Below are 21528 nucleotides of genomic sequence, written 5' to 3' on the forward strand. Positions count from 1 at the left end.
AAGATGGCGGCAAATCTAAATCTCTTTGGTCAAAATAATTTCCCTTTAGCGCCACTTATGTGACAGACAAGAAGAGTATGTGACAGACAAGAATAGTCAATTCTAATGTCTAACACTTAATGTGGAGAAAGAGATGTCCTGTATGGGTTAATTGTGCGTTGATCTGTTGGTAATGCCTCGGGGTTCCGGTGGGCATGTAAACAAATGCATAATGCTGCGCTATACTTTGTGGCCTCACCCAGTTGCATAGCGACGTTTATTGTTTAGGTGTCTTTTAATAAGCAGGTAGTCCTATCATTAGCTAGAACTAGCTAGATCTGTTCAATATGGACATAAACGCGAGTGAAGTCTAAACTGGCGGGAGAGAGAGATCAGCTGCTGACGAGTCGACACGCAGCTCCGCATGATCACATGCAGCAGTGAGCGGACAAAACACACACTTCAGGTTAGAATATCACACGTAGCTATTTTAATTACCTAAACTAGTTATAGATATGTTTACTTTAGCTGTTGGGTCATCTCCCAAAATCCTTAATGTCATGCACTGTAGGGTTAAGGATGTTGTGTGAATTTAAAAAAAGTTTTAGCTGAGTAGAAACTAGGGACTCAAGAATCTTTGATAACACAGGAAGATTTGAGATGGGACGATAGTTATTCAACTCAGTGGGATCACCAGCTTTCAAGAGGGGCGATACCAGAGCTTGCTTCCACACAGCTGGCAGTGTGTGACTGGAAAGGGAGAGATTACAAATATCAGTAACTGGTTGAGCTATAATCTGAGCTGCAATTTAAAAAAAGAAAGGATCCAGGCCGCCAGGCCCGGCAGACTTTGTAGGATCAATTGAGTGCAAACCGTGTAAGACTTCAGAGACCGAGAAAGAAGCAAAATCAAAAAAAGGGGAGTTCATCTCTTGACTATGGCTTTCTTGAGGGAAATATTCCGCATGTAATTTAGAAAATCATTAAGTGAGGATTATTGTTGTTAGGAAATGTGTGTGTTTCTTTTATCACATCACAAAATACTGGGAGATGCAAAATAATACCTCCGTATGCAGTCCCGCCATTAAAACAAAGAATTTCTCATTGATCACACCCATATTTTCAGTGGTTTCTGCTGATGGTGGCACATTTTTCTCATACAAGTATCCTTGCTAAGGAATGGTGGCCTATTGTTGTGTAAGTGCAGCCTGGTCTGGGAATGGACTCCCCCTGTGACCAGGCTCAAAAACAGAGAGCGCTTTGTTTTTCAGCCTTGGTAAAAGTGTGGGACAAGCGCACACACAACAAACAGGTAGAACTGTCAACGCCATGGCCTGGGACTCAAGGTTTCTTTATCATTGTGAACTGAAAGAAATCTTACATAATACAGTCAACGTTTTAGGTTCTGTATTTGAGGTTAAAGACTTCTGTGGGGTCCATAACAGACCAATTCCTTTTCAACAGAGTAAGGTTACATCTATAAAAAAAGGGTGCCGAAAATATAGGCTTATGACTGAGTTCACCCGCTGCCTTTTCTCCAATATCCCTCCAGCTTGAGCTCCAGCTACCATCCAGATCTAACATTGCTTTCATGTTTGACCCACTTTTACAAGACAGAGACAATGACAAAGAAAAACAGGGACAGAAGGAAAAGGATGAAAAAGACACCGGTGGTGTAGAGCAGGAGAGTCGAAGAAAGATGCAGAAATTGGGGAAAGGAGGGAACACAGGAGTGGGTGACATCAGCAAAGTGGATGCTAAAGGTATAGAGAGAGAGAGAGAGAGAGGAAGAGAAAGGGGGAAACATAAGGCAAAGCTTAAGGCGCCTGGGAAGGAGGGGAGTGGGCTGAGTAAGAGGGAGGAGGGAAGCACAGCTTCTCCTAATAAAGCGACTGTATGTGAAAGGAGGTGCTGAAAAGCGTTAGACTGAGAAGAGAGCTGTGTTACCACAGAGAGGAAGAGGAAGAGAGAGAAAGAGAGAGAGAGGGTTGGAGAGAAACACAGAGGGAGAAAGAGGAAGAGTGAGAGAGAGGGGGAATACAGAAAGGAGTGAGAGGGGAAAAGAATAGAAAGAGCATTGTGTTGCTGCTGAGAGAGAACCCATGTCTGCACAAAGAGGTAGGTGTACTGCTATGACTGGCACACACACACACACACACACACACACAGGAAATGCTCATCACCCAGATTCACATCCTCAGGATGTACCAGAAGTGGGTACAGTACATGTTGAGTATCAGGTGAGTGTGTTCTCTACTAACTGTGTGACTTTCTTTAATGCATGTAGCATCTGTGTAGCAGTGTGGGGCAGGTGTGTGACTTTTCCATACATGCATTTTAAGTGTGGCGTAAATAGGTGCCTATTAGTGTGTGTGTGTGTGTGTGTGTGTGTGTGTGTGTGTGTGTGTGTGTGTGTGTGTGTGTGTGTGTGTGTGTGTGTGTGTGTGTGTGTGTGTGTGTGTGTGTGTGTGTGTGTGTGTGTGTGTGTGTGTGTGTGTGTGTGTGTGTGTGTGTGTGTGTGTGTGCTTCAGCTGGAGGTTTAAAGTATGTGCGCTGTGTTGTTGAGGATGAACGGAGGCACGCTTACAGAGTTGTGTGTTGTGTATGTTAGGTTGGTAAAGGTAAATTAATGTTTGACGTATGATCCAATAATTACTTGTTGCCATGTCTAATGTGAAAAATAAGAGCAGAGGATCACATATTTGTTGCAGGGCTTATAGTTTGTTGAAGGTTACCATGGTATTGGTGAATTTGAGGAACTTGATACAACCTCAAACTTGTTTCACATAAGACACAACACATTATATTCATGACATGCACATAGTTCAGATTTGAAGTGCTAGTGTTTTTGTTTCGATGCAAGTCAATGTCATTCAAAAACCATTCTATACAAATGTAATGCCGTGAGAAGTACAAATTAAATACAATTTACCGCCATCATTTTTTTCTCTGAGTCAACTATCCTTTGCACCCAAATGTGTGTTTTAAGCTACTTAAATATCAGTGCATTCAAGAATGTTTGGACATTCCTGCAAATGTATACTCGACTATATTCAAATGTGCTTTTGTTAAGTGGTTGAAACCTTATCAATGCCCTAAACCCTAATCTGTCAAGATAAGGCATCCTTTCTAAACAAACCCTTAAATATCAAATGCTCAATGAGGATTGGTGAGACTAGTATCTAAAAACTGGGACAAATAAAACCAAAGTGGTAAGTGGCTTAATACAAGGAAGTGAGAACATTTCTTTATTTGTAATTTGAGTTGTAATTTGAGTTAAACACCAAATCACAATTGTAAAAATACTGTACACTTAAACTCATTGGTATATTTTCTCTCTAACCAGCGGTGTGCAGAAAGATCGTTTAGAGTAAAATGGCAATGGCTATTTTCTCTCTGCTGAAGGGCCCCAGCCAGCATGGTCAGAGTCAGTATGTCCTGAATGCAAGGTCACGCTGAGAGGACCACAGACCACTTCCCTGTTGCGACCAGGCAGATATGCTTCCTCTAACTTTGAATCATATAAGGTTGCCATAGGTTCCTTTTTTATAGGAACTGAGAAACAATGCTGTTTCACAACAGCCCGGCTGCTACATTTATAGACTGCTGAGTGTTCTTGTCTCTTTGAACGCTTAGGAAACACAAAAGTTTGCCTGATTAATTGGAAAAACTTGAGGCAAGAATCCCAGTGACAACTCAAGGGCAATGTTTAGAGACACAATGCTGTGTGATGTGTGGGAACAGTGGATGTTGTAATTGTAGAGGATGTTGGGCACTTAAGTATTTTTCGTGGGTATATACGCCTGTGTGTTAAGCTAAGGAAGACAATAACATGATCCATGTACAAGACAGAACATAATTAAGTGCATATTCAATGCATTCAAAGATGCCAGCACTTCCAATCCATCATTAAGTGCTTACAATTCAGATTATTATAATGTATTCTTTCGATGGTTGGAAACAATATATTGTATTCATTCGACCGTAATTGTAGATTTGATTCAATAGATATTAAGTACACTATGAAGGTACTACTTCTTTACTTTAGTCTGCATTGAGATATTTTACTTGACTTTACATTACTTTAACATTTAATCATCTAATATCACTTCTGTAATATTGTATGCTGTCCCATCTTTTAATTTCCATCCAGTATTTCCTTCATAGAACAGCCCATACTTGTTTACCGAAAGTATAACGCAGGACCTTGTAATTTGTATTTTTTCACTGTGGCAATGCTAATGTTACGTAATTAAAGGATTTGAATCACTGGTGTGAGGCAAGTTGTGGTGACTGTCTCCATGTAACACATGCATCGCCTCTTTGCTCACGTACATGTGACCACACACAGGCTTTTGACTTATTAGATTCTAACTATCAGAGCAGCACAACAAATGTAAGACCTGCCTGGCAGGGACGTTGTTGTCTCGTCTTCCCCTTATTAAAAAACCACACAGTCAATCTAAGACTGTATCATCCTTTGACTCATCGCTGAGTGTAAAGTACCGAACGTCACAGTATCTGCTGATTGAAATGAATTCCTTTTAGCTTTATATCTATTTCTCCATTGCTGTTGTATCTTTATCACAGGAGATTTATGAGCCTGTAGTTTTAGATCAACACGGGTGGAGACTCATACTGTCATACTATATGCCAATATAAACTCCTAGTTGTTTGCTACGTTGTGTGGGGATGGTACATTGAGCAAACCTATGAACTGTGTATCTTGTGTGTGTGTGTGTGTGTAAGGAGCTGTGTTTGTATGAGAATGTATGTGTGTTCTACTTGTAAAAAAACGTTTGAACTTTAGACTTTTTCAAAATGAGATCATTTGCTTTGGTCTGTATGTTTTATTTAGTCAGTAAGGATAGATATAAAATTGAGGGATTGGGGGAATAAATGTAGTCAACGGTCATTTTGAGGCTGGACAATGTGTGTTAGGCAGTACAAATGCATTTGTACTGTGAATGTTATTTTCTGTGTCACATTTGTTGAACATTGTTTTTGTGGGTGCTCGATCTAAACCCTGCTCGTCTAAACAACACTCACTATTACAGCAGGCAACAGGAGTTCATGTTAAATCTCAAGTCCCCCTCCAAAACATCTTTTTTTTTACATCCTGCTTTCTTGACAAGCAGCATTGATTTGAACAGTAATGCCTTTTATTTATTAAGTTTGGTAAAAAAAACTCCCTCAGATATTTGCGTTTAGTTTATAAAAATTACCCAAACCGACACACAGTGATAGCAGAGGATATTTTAGTTTTGCTTGTATTTCTCCTGACTCCTGTTCCCACCACTATTGTTTTTCCTAATTTCTTAATTCGAACCATCACCTCACCTCAATACTAAATTTGTGTTGACATAAGAGTCGGAAATGGAACATTTTTGTTGCAAGATTGCGCGCGCGCGTGTGTGTGTGTGTGTGTGTGTGTGTGTGTGTGTGTGTGTGTGTGTGTGTGTGTGTGTGTGTGTGTGTGTGTGTGTGTGTGTGTGTGTGTGTGTGAGAGAGAGAGAATGTGTAGGCTTATTGGTTATTCCTCACTTCTGAACATGACTTGGTTTTAGGGATGAGAATAGATTGGCCAAGGGTTTGCGTTAGACATGTAGTTGTGGTCCTTAGGGAATGCATAATGTCAATAGAACTTCTCACAAGTACAAACAAATATATCTGTGTGTATGTGTGGCCTACAGTCACTGTGTCACTGTTGAGTTCCTCTGATCTCACTTGCTTCCCAGGTAAGCCTTGTTTTCTGTCTCAACATGTTTGCGCCTGTTTTGGTTGGTGCTAACAGCATCACCATGCGTAAGTGGTTACACATGATGAAAAAGTCCTTGCCTACTGTAATCTGAATGCAAACAGGTTAAGGAATTTGCCTGGAAACGAAATGTTTCCTTTCTTGTTCAACACGTCTTGAGCTTGACGATAACTGAAAGGAAGGGTGAGGTTCAGTTAATTCATGGCGACCTTTACAGCTCTACTTTAAACCGTTTCACTCAGAGACTTCTATAATAAAGCAGGGGTTATGCAATTGGTGCCAGCTGTCATTAATGTAGTTGCCAATTAATATCAATGGTGGTTGTTTACTTCACCAGCAGACATATCACAGCTGTTCTCATGCATTCTAGCTGTGCGAGACAATCTTCTGCAACGGAGACACAGTATATAATCAAGGCATGTGAAGACACTGTAAAACAAGTAAAGATGTGTGGAAATCACATGTGATTTCATTCTTGCTTCACTGCAGCTGCATTGCTTTCGAGGAAAGGTTTGATGAATATGATAATTCCACAGAACCACATGCTGGCATTGCATGATGCAGCTCATCCAGACACAGTTAGTGGTTGGATTTCCACTCCAGTATCAACACTTCATGAGCCTTTCATGGTTCAATTGTGTCTACTAAAGTATAGAATCTGTTTTCGTCTCTTGTTTTGTGTTAACTTTAGAATTTCCCTTTTCATAAAAATAGATGGTTAAGTACAGAACACACAGTGACTTGATAAATAGCCAGAATGTGTCTGGTTCAGACAGCCCCTGGATAATGTTTCAAAGGACAGTAAAATCACTGTGAACTTTGGTTGTTTGCTCAGGGACATCGTCAAACAATTACAGAATACTTTGCTGCATGTGTGTGTTTCCATAAGGTTGGAGGCTTTAATCATTCAGATATCCAGTAGAGGAAAGTTGGCAAAAGATAAGAGATATTTAAAAAAAAGTTGACAGTAATTCTCGTGATTGGATGTGCGTATCTTCTGCATGTGAGCAGCAGGGGAAATAACAGAATGGATCTATGAATGGGTCTACACATTTGCAGGCAAGTCATGTTTTAGGGTCTGCACAAACACACGCTCACATCAGCCCACCGACAAACCCTATTCTTCACACACACACACACACACACACACACACACACACACACACACACACACACACACACACACACACACACACACACACACACACACACACACACACACACACAAAAGGAGGGGATTCCAATCCGTCACTGAGATGACATCACAGCCTGCCAGTAATAAAAACAGCTAAACAAGGGAGTCCCCACTTCCCCTCCCTCGTACACATCCCACAGAATGAACAGAGAGAGAGAGTCGAGTTGAGGCAAGTCACTCTCACAAGTTCACAGAAAGAGAGGGAGGGTAAGAGAGAGAGAGAGAGTCCCTTTTAAGGGGTTCACATGCACACTTGAGTGCGCTGACACACGCACAAACACACTTAGCTCCGTCTCCATAGTGATCTGCGTTAGTGCCCCGGCTTTGGGAGGAAATGCCAAACTCCGTGCTTAAGGGCCGCTCCACCAGAAAGACACACACACAAACACACACACACAAACACACACACACGACTCTATTATAACTGTTTGTCCGGTCATGACGGGAAAACCTCTTCTCTCTTTCTCTCATCACTCTGCTACCTCCCTCGGTCCATTCTCCCGTCTCCTTTCCACTTCCACTCTCTTTTTTTCTCTCATCCCTCCCCCACTCTCTCTCTCTCTCTCTCTCTCTCTCCCTCTTTCTCTCTCTCTCTCTCTCTCTCTCTCTCTCTCTCTCTCTCTCTCTGCTTCTCCCGCTCCCCTGTCAGTGTTAAGTTCATTGAAGTAGACAACAGAGGTAAGTTCACTCTTTAGCTGTGCTCTCTAACATGCTCTTAATTTTAGTCTTTGTGTGCGCTGTGGACAAAGTTCAGGTTTATTATCACTGCTGCGAGTCCTGCTGATGTAGTGCGGCAGAAATACTAATGTGTGTGTGTGTGTGTGTGTGTGTGTGTGTGTGTGTGTGTGTGTGTGTGTGTGTGTGTGTGTGTGTGTGTGTGTGTGTGTGTGTGTGTGTGTGTGTGTGTGTGTGTGTGTGTGTGTGTGTGTGTGTGTGTGTGTGTGTGTTCTATGTCCTTAGGAAATGTGTACAGTACCTCAGCCAGATCACTTTGCCAGCTGTGATGTGGATCTATATATTGTCTGCCATTTAACTTACCTTAGGTATCTCACTCTAGCATTTCAAATAGCCTTGCAAATATGGACAGTCAGTTACACCCTTTGTTCCTCCTTTATAAACTGTGGATATTAAGTGTTTAAGCACATATAAACTATAATAGCATCTGGGTGTATGTGTTTTTAAAATCCTTTTAGTAAATACTGGAAACCCAATGAGTGCTTAGGAAAGAAGGGAAACAAAAGAAAGTATAAGCAGACACAACGATCAAATATACTAAAAGAATAACTATAATATAAGGAGGTTGATACTATTAATTATTGCTTGCTAACAGTGTCTCGTTGCTGATGTGTTGTTTAATCATAACAGGTCATCATTTTTTGATTGTCGCCAATTGTTATCCGGTTTTGTATAAACACTGTTCCACAATAAAGGGGTTTCCTTTTAAACTTTTTCCAAGGAGGAAATCTTGTTGATCTTTCAGCATTAGCTGCACACTTTGGCATACGACCATTTCAAGTACATCGTGGCATGACTTCAAGCATACCAAAACAAAAATGCATCTGTAGTCCTGGGTAACAAAACAACTCAAATGAAAGACTTTCGCAAACCCCCCGGTCAGACCTTTTCTCATACAGAGAAACATGCTGTGACATCCCTCACATCTGGATGCAAGATTGGCTAACCCCCCGTTCCTCTTTCCAATGTTTCCCCATCTTTTCCTCTCCGGCAACCCTCTCGCTTCCCCTTCCTCTCCGTCTGTCTGTCTGTCTGTCTCTCCGCCCCCGCTCTCAGAGATGAAAGAGAAGAACCCCTGGCAAACGCCTGTGACCATCATCATCACTGTGATTGGTGTCATAGCGATTGTTGCCTTGGTGACAGTAGCAGTTTTGCAGAACAAGCCCCTCCCCCAAAAGTACAAGGTATGGTTAAAGGAATCTGTTCAAATGTAACCGTAACCTGTTCCCTGTGTGAGCCCACTGAATTACAGAGAGATTTCTTTACAGTCCACATGCCAAATATGGTCTGTTGTCAATGTGACCTCAACCTTTACTAGTGTTTCTAGAAATACACAACCAAATAAGGCCAGAGGATGTTGATAGACATTTTAAAACACCGCTACTTTTGGGCACAGATGCAGGCCCACTAAGAGTACCACATCTGTTGCTCATTAAAGTGTTAAGGGTTCTGTTTTACAACATAGTAAAGCTACATATATTGCTGATATACATGTAGTTTTGGCAACTAGTTTGTCAGTGGGCTTAATGTTTAAACTGAATGTCAGGATGAAAGTCACTGAGCACTGAACATGCATTCCTCCTTGTGTCTCCACTCAAGTATGGGATTGTGCTGGACGCCGGCTCCTCCCACACTGCTCTGTATATCTACGAGTGGCCAGCTGAGAAGGATAACAACACGGGAAGAGTTGAACAGAAACATTCCTGCAAGGTCAAAGGTACAGTACATGCTGCACACAGTGGTCATGCACAAATGTTGCCGTCAAAATCACGAGTGCGCCCACTATGCATGCCAATTGTTTTTATGTTAAGTCATTGCAGTACTTTGACCTGCTTGTCAAACAAGTTAAACAATGATGGCTAATTCGTTGGCTCTCTGTATCTCACAGTAGCTTTGGTTTCTGTGGAGACTTTCCCACGCTGGGCTTGGCCGCACATAGAGCTTTTGTCTTAACATTTTATCAAGAGTATCCACGATAGACACTTTACTTAGATGTTTCTTCTTGAGCTTCTGTTAAGCTTCTGCAATACACCTAGCTGCTGCACGGTTGCCATGGTCTCTCCCACTCATATGGTATTTACTCTCATGCAGCGGAACTATCTCATTGGTCGCACTTCAAATGTCAGAAGTGACAGAGGTCAAAGTTTAAATAATTTGAGATTTGAGCATAGCGAAGTGTGGGTACCACTTGTGTTCAGCACTGCTCCCTCCATAGTGAAACAATGGAAGAGCCATCACAGAGCACTTTTATCGCTGATCCATGATCTGACCATTAATCTGATTTGATAAAAAACGCTTTAATAATAATAATAATTTTAATAATAATTTTTATTTTTATAGCGCCTTTCAAGAGACCCAAGGACGCATTACAATGGGAAACAAAACAACAAAAATAATAATAGTAAAAAGCCATTTACGGCAGGAATGTATAAAAAACGAAACATTTACAACACCGCACCATAGGGTTTACTGTATTGGAATAACCTTTCATTTATGACTTAATCGATATGATAATATGGTAGCTGAATACAAATCCCAAAGGTCAAGTCGGTTGTTAATCAATAAATAAAGTCATAATTGCAGATAGCTATTGCTATTTGGGTCAGATGATTGAGGACATGCAACACAGAATAATTGAAGGTAGATATACACCTAAATAAATGTTTATACCATGGCAACAAAAAGCATTTAGAAGGATGAACTACAGCCAGAAAGTGTTTCGCCTGTTATGGCTTACATTTAAAATGAAAGGTTTACTGTTAAAAGAATCAGGTAAGAGAAACCCATCACTTGCCGACTATAAAGTAATATCATAAATAAGTGAATAAATGAGTGCTCCACACCAAATGATTTATTATTCGTAAATAATGTTGTTAGTAACAACATAATTAGGAAAGTGGTGCATACAGTACCATGCCTGTGTTGTATGCATAAATGTGTAAAGTCAATTTACATTTTGCCCACAAACCTGCAGTAAAATCCAATTGTGTCCAAAGTGCATTAGTCTCAAGGCAACATTGTTATGCAACCAAAACTACGTTAATTATTAAAGCTCTTTTAAATACACCGTAAAATAGAACGCTCTGTCAAACTGACTCCTACTGTTACCTTCTCTGCTGTAAATGTAACTACCTTTTATCAAAGCTGGCCTCCTACCAGTAATTTGACTTGGTTATAAAAGCCAAGAACATTTTCATATTTGCTAGACAGTGGATTCCTGTAGATAAAAGGACACACATGCTTCTCTGAGTAAGATTTGCTTACACTTTAGAGCCTAGCTGTTTTACTGAACATATTAAACAAATAAAAAATGTCTTCAACCCTTTTAATTGTTAAATTGTCTAGAATGAATGGCAAAGATAAGGTATTAAGAGGGGTAGAGAAAAGAAGAATACTAAATTAAATACTTGCATACATGAAGTGTGCTTACAGGAAGCTGACACCTTGATAAACTATTCAGCTTTTTCCCCCGATAGCAACTTCCTTGCAAATGTATGGGTTTGTACAGATGACATTCAGTTCTAAAGCAGGTTAGCATCTCTAAACTCAAAGCTTCTTTTGACATTTTGTTTTCTTTGCAGGTCCAGGTATCTCCAGCTATGCGTCTGCTCCAGTAAAGGCGGGAGAGTCTCTGAAAGTATGCATGGAGGAGGCCAAGCAGTGGGTGCCCGGAAAAAGACACCACCAGACCCCTCTTTATCTGGGGGCCACAGCTGGAATGAGATTGCTAAAGTAAGACACACATGTGCAAACACATCCCCACAGTCCACCGTAAAGCATGCACCAACAAAAAGCAGCACAGCATTCGTTTTCATGCTCACACTAACTGGTGTATCCCTAGCTTTGACTCTGTAATTGTGTTTGCACTGGCAGTCAAAGTGCTTCTATCTGTAGCCTTTTCCATATGCCTGCTCTGTGATTTATCTCCATATGAACTTTACTGCCAGAGCAGCGAATATGTTACTGTCAACTCCATATATATACGACACAGTCAATTTATTATTTATGTGCTGCGGTATTGATTTGAATTATGGCTGTGAATCAGTCTAATGAATTTGTGTGTGTATGTGAAGTATGGTGAATAGCTCGGCATCAGACAAGGTCTTTCAAGCTGTGGAGGGCGCCCTGCAGAAGTTCCCCTTCTCTTATCAGGGAGCGAGAATCCTCAGCGGCCAGGATGAGGGGGCTTTCGGCTGGGTCACGGTCAACTACTTGGATGAACGCCTGAAACAGGTCTGGAGGTGTATGCCTGCATGTGTCCTCTTTTCATGTGCTCTGTTTGCTTTTACTCTACACTGACTTCAATGCTTTGTTGTATTTCCTGCAGGGTTTGGAAACTAGAGGCGCCCTTGATCTCGGTGGAGCCTCTACCCAGATTAGCTTTGTTTCCGATAATTATGACGGTTCAGAATCACCTAGCAACTCTGTGACTTTCCGTCTCTATGGAAATGACTACAACCTGTATACCCACAGCTTCCTGTGTTACGGGAAAGACCAAGCTCTAAGAATGACGCAAGCACACCAGTCTCAAGTAAAGTTCAGATTTTCCTTTCAATTAAATGTGATCTTATCAGTCAAGATTTAAAAGAGACATAATATGCTCAAATGTGCAATGTTGCTGAGTTAAACGTAATTTGCTTCTTCTCCATATTGCCCTCTCTCCTAGGCAGGTCTAGCAACAGTATTAGATCCTTGTTTCCACCCTGGCTACAGCGCGACGAAGAACTACTCGGTCCTCTACGACAGCCCCTGTGTGTCAGACAGGAAACCCAAAGATGCTCCTGATACCTTCACTCACATCGGGAGAGGAGACTTCCTGCAATGCCAGGCAGCCGTAAAAAGTGTCTTCAACTTTACATCCTGCAAATACAGCCGATGCTCTTTCAATGGGGTCTTCCAGCCACTTTTGCAGGGGCCATATGGGGTAAAGTATTATTCAAATCAAATAAAAACATATGTTCTCCTATATTTCTAGTGGTATCTAGCTATGCAGATATGTGTTTTATTGCTGCCACCACAAGAACATACCTTCCAACCCTACCGATTTGGGCGGTAGTCTACCGCTTTTGACATGTTTCTACCGTCTACCGACTTAGCTGGCTTTCCCTACCGATTTTCAATCTTCCCAAACTATAACAAATAAAAAAGACACTAAATAGACACTGGACTCGACTTTTGGCGGACACCGTTTGCAGCGTGTCTGTGATCGCATCATACAAACAGTCCTCTGTGTTTCTGAAAGAGAAACAACGTGCAGACCGGGGGTAATGCTGCCTTTCCGCTGCACCCCCGGGGCTGATGGGGAACAGAGACGAGGCATTTGAGTCCTGCAGGATTTCCCTGTTAGTATCAGTGTCTCGAAAACACATGTTGGTGACTGAAAGACATCCAGTGTTTGGTATTTTCCTGAAGCATCCTTCACCTACAGTGTCTCAACTGAAAGAGGACCACAAACACACACAAAATATAATACCATTTTGAGATTTGGGGTTATTTATCTCCCAGTCTTTCACTTTTTCTGACATTTTCAACACACTAATATGTCAACAACATGAAACAAGAATATGAACCTGGCTTTATCCAATGTTCACACAAGAGTGCTACATCCTGATTCTTGATCTACACTGTCTCAACTGAAAGAGGACCAGAAACACATTAAAAATATAATAAAATGTGGGGACTTTGGGATATTTATCTCCCATTCTTTTACTTTTGGGGCATTTTACAGACCAGACATGTCATTGATGTCACTGTTTACCAAACTACCACTTTTTCTGAAAAATGCATAAAATGATGCAATATATGTTAAACACATGGTTTATACATGTAATTACTGGGGTTCCATTTCTTCTGATTACCTCATTTAGGTGTGCACATTTGCCGTGCGCAAACCTACCTCTTTTGGATTTGGAAAGGTTGGCATGTATGCAACAATACTGTTTGTGAATGACTTTGTGGGGCACGTTGAATTTCTCAGAAACACTCAGACAACCCAGACATCACTGTATGTATCACTTTCTTCCAAAATGTATATTTTCAAGAGACGTTGGGGTTGAATTGCCTACTCTAGTTACAGCTCCTTACAAAGAGAAATAATGTCCTGCGTCAGTGAGGATAAAGTGTTTATAAAATGATTTGCTGAAGATAGCAGGACACCAAGTTCACTTTGCCTCCTCTCCCCCTCTCTCTGTAGGCTTTCTCAGCTTACTACTTTGTGATGAACTTCCTAAATCTGACTGATACATCCGTCCCACTGGAAGATGTCAAAGAAAAGCTAAAACGCTACTGCGCTACCAATTGGGATCAGGTCGGGGCATATTTATGCATCAGTTCCAGACACAAAACAAATGTCCTGTCATATTTCTCTGTCTTACCGTCTTATCTATGTCCTGCAGCATGCATATACAGTGCATTGATAATATCAATGCATTTGCTTAACTGCTTTAACAGATAACGCAGCAGCATCCAGGCGTAAAGTTAAAGTATCTGGCTGAGTACTGTTTCTCTGGCACGTACATCCTAACCCTGCTGACGGAAGGTTACAACTTCACCTCAGAGAGCTACTCCGACATAAAATTCATTGAAAAGGTCAGTAGATCACACTCCACTCTTTTCCTGTCTCACAAAGCATTAACGCCCTGTGTTGGTTTTTGTGTGTACTTCTGTTTTTCTAAAGACCTAATTGAGATGAGGAATTTCCTATTTTATGCTTAGGTTATATTCAGGTTCCAGTTTGGCTGTCCCACATCCTCAGCCTCCACATTACTCTGTCTAACCACATGGGAGACCACTCAGCACATATCCTACTTAAAACATTGTTTTTAATAGCATTACATATGGCTAAAATGATTATACTGGATTGCTCACTTAAGAAAAATGAACTTACCATAATCAAGCACTGGCTCAGCCTAAGACAAAACACAGAAACCAGACAACGTCAAACAATAACAAGTGATATGATAGGTGCTTCCTCCGTTCAGAAGAACACAATAGCGTCAGGAATTGATTGGTATAGTAAATGGTTAGAATTACATTTAGCAAAAGAGCTCTGCTGTTTGAGGGAGCTTTTATAGAACTTAAATGGCTGAGAGAACTTGCTTTATCAATAAAGAAACTGCTGAAGTATCATACATTTTTTGATATGAAATAGAAAAAGCAATAACATCCTAAAAACAAATCACATGAAACCTATTGAAAAAACCTAGTTACTTACATTTTTAGAATGTTTATCTAGTTTACTCTTTCTCATGTAGCTCCATTTGCTCGATGTTGTATAACTCATAGGCTGTTTTAAAAGTTTTGTTCAGGTGGAGCTTAAGAGTAACTTTTTAAGTGTTATGTAATAATAACATCAACAAATATTATTATTATTAGTAGGCCAACTATTATTATTGTTGAAAATAAATTAAGTTTAAAAAAAATGCAAACATGTTATCCAGCAACATACAGCGCATGCAGGAAATTAAAGCTAAATTCAAGCTTTTTCAAGCTAGAGGCCACAAAGGAATGCTGAACCCTGAAATATAACAACGGACAATAATGAATGAAAGCACAAGCAGAACAAGAGCAAAACCACTTACCGAAGACCGGGAATGATAGCGAGTGGCAATGAGAATCCCCTCTGAAGTGGTAACAGAGAGTTTGACAGATAGAGAACACGCCAATCAGCAGAGAATGAGCTCGTGATGGGGGATCTACTGACAAGTGTCAGATCAAAATAATTTGCATGGATAAGGCGAAATACTAGGTATATTTCAAGCTTTCAATGCAAAGAAGTTATTGGGATTTTTTTTTAAAACTAAGATTTGTTAGAAAATGTTTTTTTATTTTATTTTATTGACTGAACTTATTAGAAAAGTGGGCTTATTAACACATGAATACTGTTATATATTCAAAAGAACAATATAAGACAAGCACAAGTTTCATGTGTGGGTCTTATTCAATTGTAAGCTACTTCTAGAATTTGCCAATTAAAAATGGACCAGGGGCCGCAGTTGGCCCCGGGCCGTAGTTTGAACATCCCTGGTTTAGGATATGGGTTGGGTTTATAATTCACTTGCTCTTTCATTTCCCAGAGAGTGATTTGGAAAATAAAGAAACATCTCTATCAAAATATTCACTTCCACAGTAAGAATGTTTCCAAGCCGTCCTGGCCTGTGTTACATAAGTGACAGTTTCCTCTCTTCCTGTGTTGTGTCCAGATAAAAGGCAGCGATGCAGGCTGGACGCTGGGCTACATGTTGAATCTGACAAATATGATTCCAGCAGAGGCGCCTGACACCCCCCCTCTGCCCCACGCGGGCTACGTCTCAATAGTTTCCGTCATTGCAGTGCTTCTATTCATCCTCTTCATCGTCAGCCTGCGTCCTCTCTGGCCCCGCTGCTCCAAACAACCACGGATTGTATAAACACGAGGGACGGTGAGAGAGGAAATGTCTAGAGGGCTTTTGAGTGTGTCCCTGTTGGCTTTTATGCCAGTTTGGGAAAAGGATAGTCAACTCTACACTTTCCTGCTTCCCCGGGGAGGTCAAAGGTCAACCCCTGCTGCACGTCAACAGTCCTGCAGCTCATGTGGATTCAAGGACATTTCAGAAGGACAAATACTTTCTGTACACTTTATAAAGAGTGCGTTTTGGTTCTCTGGTTAAAGGACAGTTTCTGTGTTTGTGAGTGTGTATGTTGAATTTGAATGGGTGTGCGAGTGTTTGTGAACCCATCGGTCTGCATGTGTCTTGAAATATGATGTGAATATGATACTGTATAAATAAAATATCCCAAATGTATATAAAATGTTTGAATAACTTGCAATTTCTAAACAAATATATAATCAATTACAAAATGTTAATTTTGCATGATTTATTTATACTCTATCCAGAGTGGCTTTATAAAAAAAACTACCATTACAAATGAATGCTTTCGAATAAAACCCACAAACAAGCATCTGATAGTGAAAACAAGAGAAATATGATTTTTGGAAGACATGGTATATCTTTTTGAGAGCTGTTTTGCAAAGAAGCAAGTGCACTGGATAATAAAATAAAGCATGCTCCCTCTCCTTCAGTTGTAACAATTACACATTCTTGCATAATAACATTTGTCATGAAACTCTCCTCTGGGCAGCAGTAGGTTAATTCCCAGTGACAATAAATATTGAACAAATATTTTGTGTTTAGAATGAAAGGGCTGCCCTCCAGTGGCAATGTCCTCACATTGCAGTGTTGTAACCTCAATAATTTACATTCAGTTGCCAGACCATAAGGTACATCTAGCTGAAACTAATAAAATAACAGTACTTAATAATCTTTCCTTCATTAAAATGGTTACAATACTCAGTTTTTGGGGAAACAGTGTTAAATCAACTGTATGGTCATTATGGTGTCAGCAGTGTGCAGTGTTTTTGAAGTCTATTGTGTTACATTGACATCATTTTTGACCCAATTCATATCAATGACCATGTAGCCTAATATGTGCGCATAATGCCTGTAGGCCAACTGATGGTGCGCCTGACTCCCTTGGTGCTGCTTGAATACATCCAACAAGGCACATTTCCTATGCAAATACCATCATCGACTGATTTCAATGCTAAAAGCATGGCGTGAAATCCTAGAGGAAACTGTGCCACTTTGGAATGAAGGCATCAAGACATTGGCAGGAAGTGGAACCATGTGGGGTTTCCCTCCGTTTGAGAGCCTAGCCCTTCCTCTGTGTCACAGATAGTTCTTATCTGCAGGGAATGGAGCTACAGGGGAGAATAAGAAAACAATGGCATCCTGATTCTGTGGGTGGTTCCTGCTTTCACGCCACAAATGTCTGTTGGTATTGGCAATGGCAGCAGGCCATTTTAAGTGATTAAGCGATCCAGCTTACATGTAGATTTAAACACAAGTGTGATCAGGCTCCTAACACATTTAGAGGTCAAAGCTGGTATGTCATGAGCAGTCATAAATAGAGCACAAGTGTATAGCCCTTATATACAGTATATTGTTTCACAGACTGTCATCTCAGTTTATTGTCCACAGTAGGGGATACTGATACTGCAGAGTAAGGTGTTGACTTGTTGTCCCGCTGTAGGGAGGCAGCCTGTTCTGACACAGACGGGATGACTGGTAGGTGATTCGTCACGTGATCCAAGGTTTCGCTCAGCTGGTCGCTGTTGATTATGTTGGTAGTCTCGGAGTCCAGCTCCTTCACTTTCTCTTGGTAGAACCTATGACTGAGGCGTTTCATCTGGGGAAGCTCGCAACACGTCTCCAGCACCACCAGGACGAACACCAAGCCTATCAGCAAGTAGACTGGAGCAAACAAACAGGGAGTGTGATGAAACAAAGACATGTGACTAATGCGATCAAATCAAGGTTTGGTCGATACATAAAGGGTGTAATAGCTAGTGCAACAGTTGCTTTGTTTAACCATGTCCATCAGAAAAGCTAAAGGGTAAGTTCTGAAAAACATGTTGAACTTGGAGGCCTAACCTGTAGGAAATCAATTTTCAATGACATGTTGGTGATCCCTCATCATTTAGTCTAGCCCCATCATAAGGTCAAGATTTCAACCAGTCCAATACTTTAGTTCATGACCAAATTAGTAATTTGCATGTGACCATTAGCCTCATCTATCCTTTGCGTTAAGTGCTTATTATCAAACTTTAAAATGCTGAAATGTCTAAAGTAGATACACTGGCTAATGGTAAGCAATACCTGATAAACATCAATATATTAACACTGTCATTGTGAGCAGGTTAGAATGCTGATGTTAGCTTTTAGCTCCATTCCCTTCCCAGCTATATGCTAGCATTGCTGCATGCTGTGAAAATTCACTTCTCTGGACCTTTATAATTATCCTGTTTAATCAGAGAAAAGTCACTCAGACACATTGCTGAACTACATTTGTTTCAACAGCTTTTGCAATGACAGCGACACAACTGTTGAATGCTACCTGTACAATTATAAAGATTGTATTTGTCTTTAGTCAAGGACTACATTTTCAAAAGTCTGCCGCATTTTCTCACAAGCAAAAGAGATGGAATATAGCATTGTGCATAATATCTGGTGAAATACCTGTTTTTTACACGGTCCTGGTATTGAAAAAGCCAACACGTTTTTTTTTCAAATAACTCTTGGTTGAATGGCGTCTCAAGCTATAGAAATCTTATCTAAATCAATGGGTGAATGGCTTTAATTTTCCATTGTCGGAGAGATTTCCACCTGACAGTAATGGGAGCACATCAGCCAGTCTACTCACTTGTAATGGCCAGCCTGTAGAGAGTTGGGTGTGGTATAGCCTCTTTACTATGAGTCTCCCCTGGGACATAATCCCCAAGGCCAATGGTTGTCAGAGAGATGAAACAGAAATACAGAGACTCCAGAAAGTCCCAGTCGCTCTCCAGGCTGACAAAGATCCATGCAGGGATGATGAGGAAGAGCAGGGCAATGATGAGGGCAAGGCAGGTAGCATGTATGGCGGCTAGCTTTGATTTAGACATGGCCCATCGACGGTGGAAATAAGACACGGGACGTCGAGTCACCACGGCCATGATCCTCTGAACCACAACAGTGAGGAAGAAGAGGGTAACAGGTATGCCAAAGATGGAGTAGAAGATACAGAAGGCCTTCCCTTCATCTGAGAGAGGTACCGAGTGGCCATAACCTGAAAACACATCAAAACATGCAGCGAAGACTTTATTACAGGTTGTTAAATTACAGGTGGGATTCTTCTCAAAGAACTACTTATAGCTTGTTACACATAACAATAATTAGAGAGAAGGAAATACAGAGAGAAAGACAGTCTATTCATTATGGAGAGTCAGGGGAAACCATTCTAATAAAACCTGATAATGATGTCCTTATAACATCTCTAAAGCTGTTTCTGCTTTTGGACATCAAATAGAAAACTACATACAGTATATACAGTTTATATTAACCTGAACGCTCCCCTGGTGTCAGGGTGATGACTTTCAAATAACCTTTTTTGTTGCAAGCTATTCACAATCATTTACAGTGACATATTAGTGCCACTCTGTAAGTCAAAATGTAATAAAGGTTTATGAACATTAACTATCAGCTTTATTTATAAGTGATTTTTTTTTTTATACGAAACTATGGGCCTCTAATTAAAATACCTTTTTTGATTGCAAGGAATGAAAGACATTATTAAGGAAGTTCTTTATCCACTACAGGGACACAAGAATTTTTATTAATCAATTTTCAACCATTAATTACAAATATTACCCCTGACTATATTTGTATATGCCCCGCTATGTGTATTGAACCATTAGTCTCAACTAGTTTGAGGAAGTATTCAGCTATTTTCTGCAAGGTAGCTTATCAATACCAAAACATCATCATTTAGTTGATTATAGTATTTTTGATATAATCTGCATCTGTTAAGTAACATGTAACCAATGTTGTCAGTACGGTATAAAAACAATATTGGATTTCAAAATGCAGTGTGTAAGAAGTGGGTCCTATAAAGAAGGTATAAGAAAAAAGAAGAAGCAAGACTGAGCTGGGGTAAATGTACTTGTGTAGGCTATGAGTTACATTCCACAGTAGGTTACAACAGAGAAAAGGTTCATAAAGATTGACTTCTCTACCTAAGGACAGGCATGGGCTCATTCAGGTGTTATACCTGTGCCCGGGGCTCACCTGTAGTGGTCAGCACGGTGCTGGTGAAGAACAGGGAGGAAACAAAGTCCCAGTTTCGGTTGGTGTCGTTTCCCAGCACGGACACCCCAGAGTTACTGGCCTCCAGCGCGCGGGCCAGCAGCTCCTCCAGGCGCGCCTGGGACACACAGGGGTTGTTGCTCAGGAAGTCCTGCTGGGCCTCTCGGAGCTCCCGGCGGAGCTCCTGCTCGTAGGGCAGCTCGATGGCGGAGAAGATCCCGGCGCCGATTAAGAGGTAAAGGATGTAACCGACAACCAGAAGCGCAAAATTCAGCGTGGACTGGTGCCGATCCATAAAGCGAGCGCACCAGCCGTGGGTACAGCTGACCACCATCCCTTATTAAACGTTGATTTATCAATAAATGTAGTTTCAATTAACTAGACTTCAAGCCTGTTTCTTCACTTGTATCCTCTCTCTATCCAGTGGATGACCTCGTCTTCCTCATTCTTCACCTCACTGAAGCGTTGGTGACGTCACTTATTCACCGCTTCAGGTGTGCGTGTGTTTTTTTTCTGTCTTCCTGCACTCCTTTCTCCAACCGGTTCAACAGGTCTAGTGTTTCGAGTCATTGCAAAGGATTTTCCAATCAGGGCTCAAGGGTATCTTCAGAGACAAAGGTTAACCAGTGTTATATCTTTTGTATTTTTAGGGCTAACCTATTCACCACACAATGGCATTGACGTAAGATACATCTAAATAGAGAGCTGACGAGACAACACAACATATTAACAATGGAATGAAAGGATTAATCATTTTAAAGGTAGGCCAGCTACATATTCCCCTGAAAGATTGTCAGTGTGTTCAGTTCAAAGATGTTTAGAATCAACTATAGGCCAACGCATACAAGGAATGTGTTTGCTGTATGTGTGCATTCCTTAAACTGGTAAGATAAATAGCTAGAATAAAGCAAGTGTTGTAAAAGTTAAGTAATTATAAAATAGACTAATAATAAAACAACTGTAAACACAAAGTAATATCGAATAAAAGAGAATACAATTTGAAATAAATTCTATTACAATATTATATGAAATTAATGTAAGTTTAAAATAGATTAGCAGTGTTAGAAGTCTAATCATTAATCAAATGCTTCTTTTTTTCAGAAAGTCAATAGATGGTAAAAGTAAAAAAAAGAGTACTTTAATGAATACCTTAATAATGTGTTGATAATACTTCTGTGTTTTTTTTAATACATGCCTTT

At 40.5% G+C, this 21528-nt stretch overlaps 2 protein-coding genes across 4 annotated transcripts; one reads left to right on the forward strand and one right to left on the reverse strand.

The window, feature by feature from the left end:
• The first annotated feature begins 1884 nt into the window (after positions 1-1884).
• Positions 1885-16457, forward strand: entpd1 (ectonucleoside triphosphate diphosphohydrolase 1). 3 transcript variants are annotated; one of them, XM_079659724.1, is made up of 10 exons: positions 1885-2097; positions 8724-8851; positions 9267-9384; positions 11249-11399; positions 11741-11900; positions 11995-12198; positions 12334-12591; positions 13861-13974; positions 14118-14255; positions 15869-16457. In XM_079659724.1, the coding sequence occupies exons 1-10, from the start codon at positions 2082-2084 to the stop codon at positions 16073-16075; spliced, it is 1494 nt and encodes a 497-aa protein (XP_079515850.1). In that variant the 5' UTR covers positions 1885-2081; the 3' UTR covers positions 16076-16457. The 3 variants fall into 3 exon arrangements, with proteins under 3 accessions (XP_079515850.1, XP_079515852.1, XP_079515851.1); XM_079659726.1 differs by lacking the exon at positions 1885-2097 and adding an exon at positions 2198-2219; XM_079659725.1 differs by lacking the exon at positions 1885-2097 and adding an exon at positions 7425-7610.
• Positions 16458-16508: 51 nt separating this feature from the next.
• LOC307025129 (potassium channel subfamily K member 1-like) lies at positions 16509-20771 on the reverse strand. The gene is made up of 3 exons (XM_079659727.1): positions 20312-20771; positions 18909-19313; positions 16509-17959 (listed from the first exon to the last, which is right to left on the reverse strand). Exons 1-3 carry the CDS (start codon positions 20661-20663, stop codon positions 17664-17666), a joined length of 1053 nt encoding a protein of 350 aa, XP_079515853.1. The 5' UTR covers positions 20664-20771; the 3' UTR covers positions 16509-17663.
• Between the last annotated feature and the right edge of the window lie 757 nt (positions 20772-21528).

Source organism: Notothenia rossii, assembly GCF_949606895.1.
Source record: "Notothenia rossii genome assembly, chromosome: 11".
Lineage (NCBI taxonomy): Eukaryota > Metazoa > Chordata > Actinopteri > Perciformes > Nototheniidae > Notothenia > Notothenia rossii.

Bases quoted from the DNA above. Each gene is read 5' to 3' on its own strand.
- entpd1 (XM_079659724.1), top strand. The intron at 8,852-9,266 runs GTATGGTTAAAG...TCTCCACTCAAG, and splicing joins CCCTCCCCCAAAAGTACAAG to TATGGGATTGTGCTGGACGC. The intron at 13,975-14,117 runs GTCGGGGCATAT...CTGCTTTAACAG, and splicing joins GCGCTACCAATTGGGATCAG to ATAACGCAGCAGCATCCAGG.
- LOC307025129 (XM_079659727.1), bottom strand. From the start codon at position 20,663: ATGGTGGTCAGCTGTACCCACGGCTGGTGCGCTCGCTTTATGGATCGG. The intron at 19,314-20,311 runs GTGAGCCCCGGG...ATGTGTTTTCAG, and splicing joins CACCGTGCTGACCACTACAG to GTTATGGCCACTCGGTACCT. The intron at 17,960-18,908 runs GTGAGTAGACTG...TGTTTGCTCCAG, and splicing joins CTACAGGCTGGCCATTACAA to TCTACTTGCTGATAGGCTTG.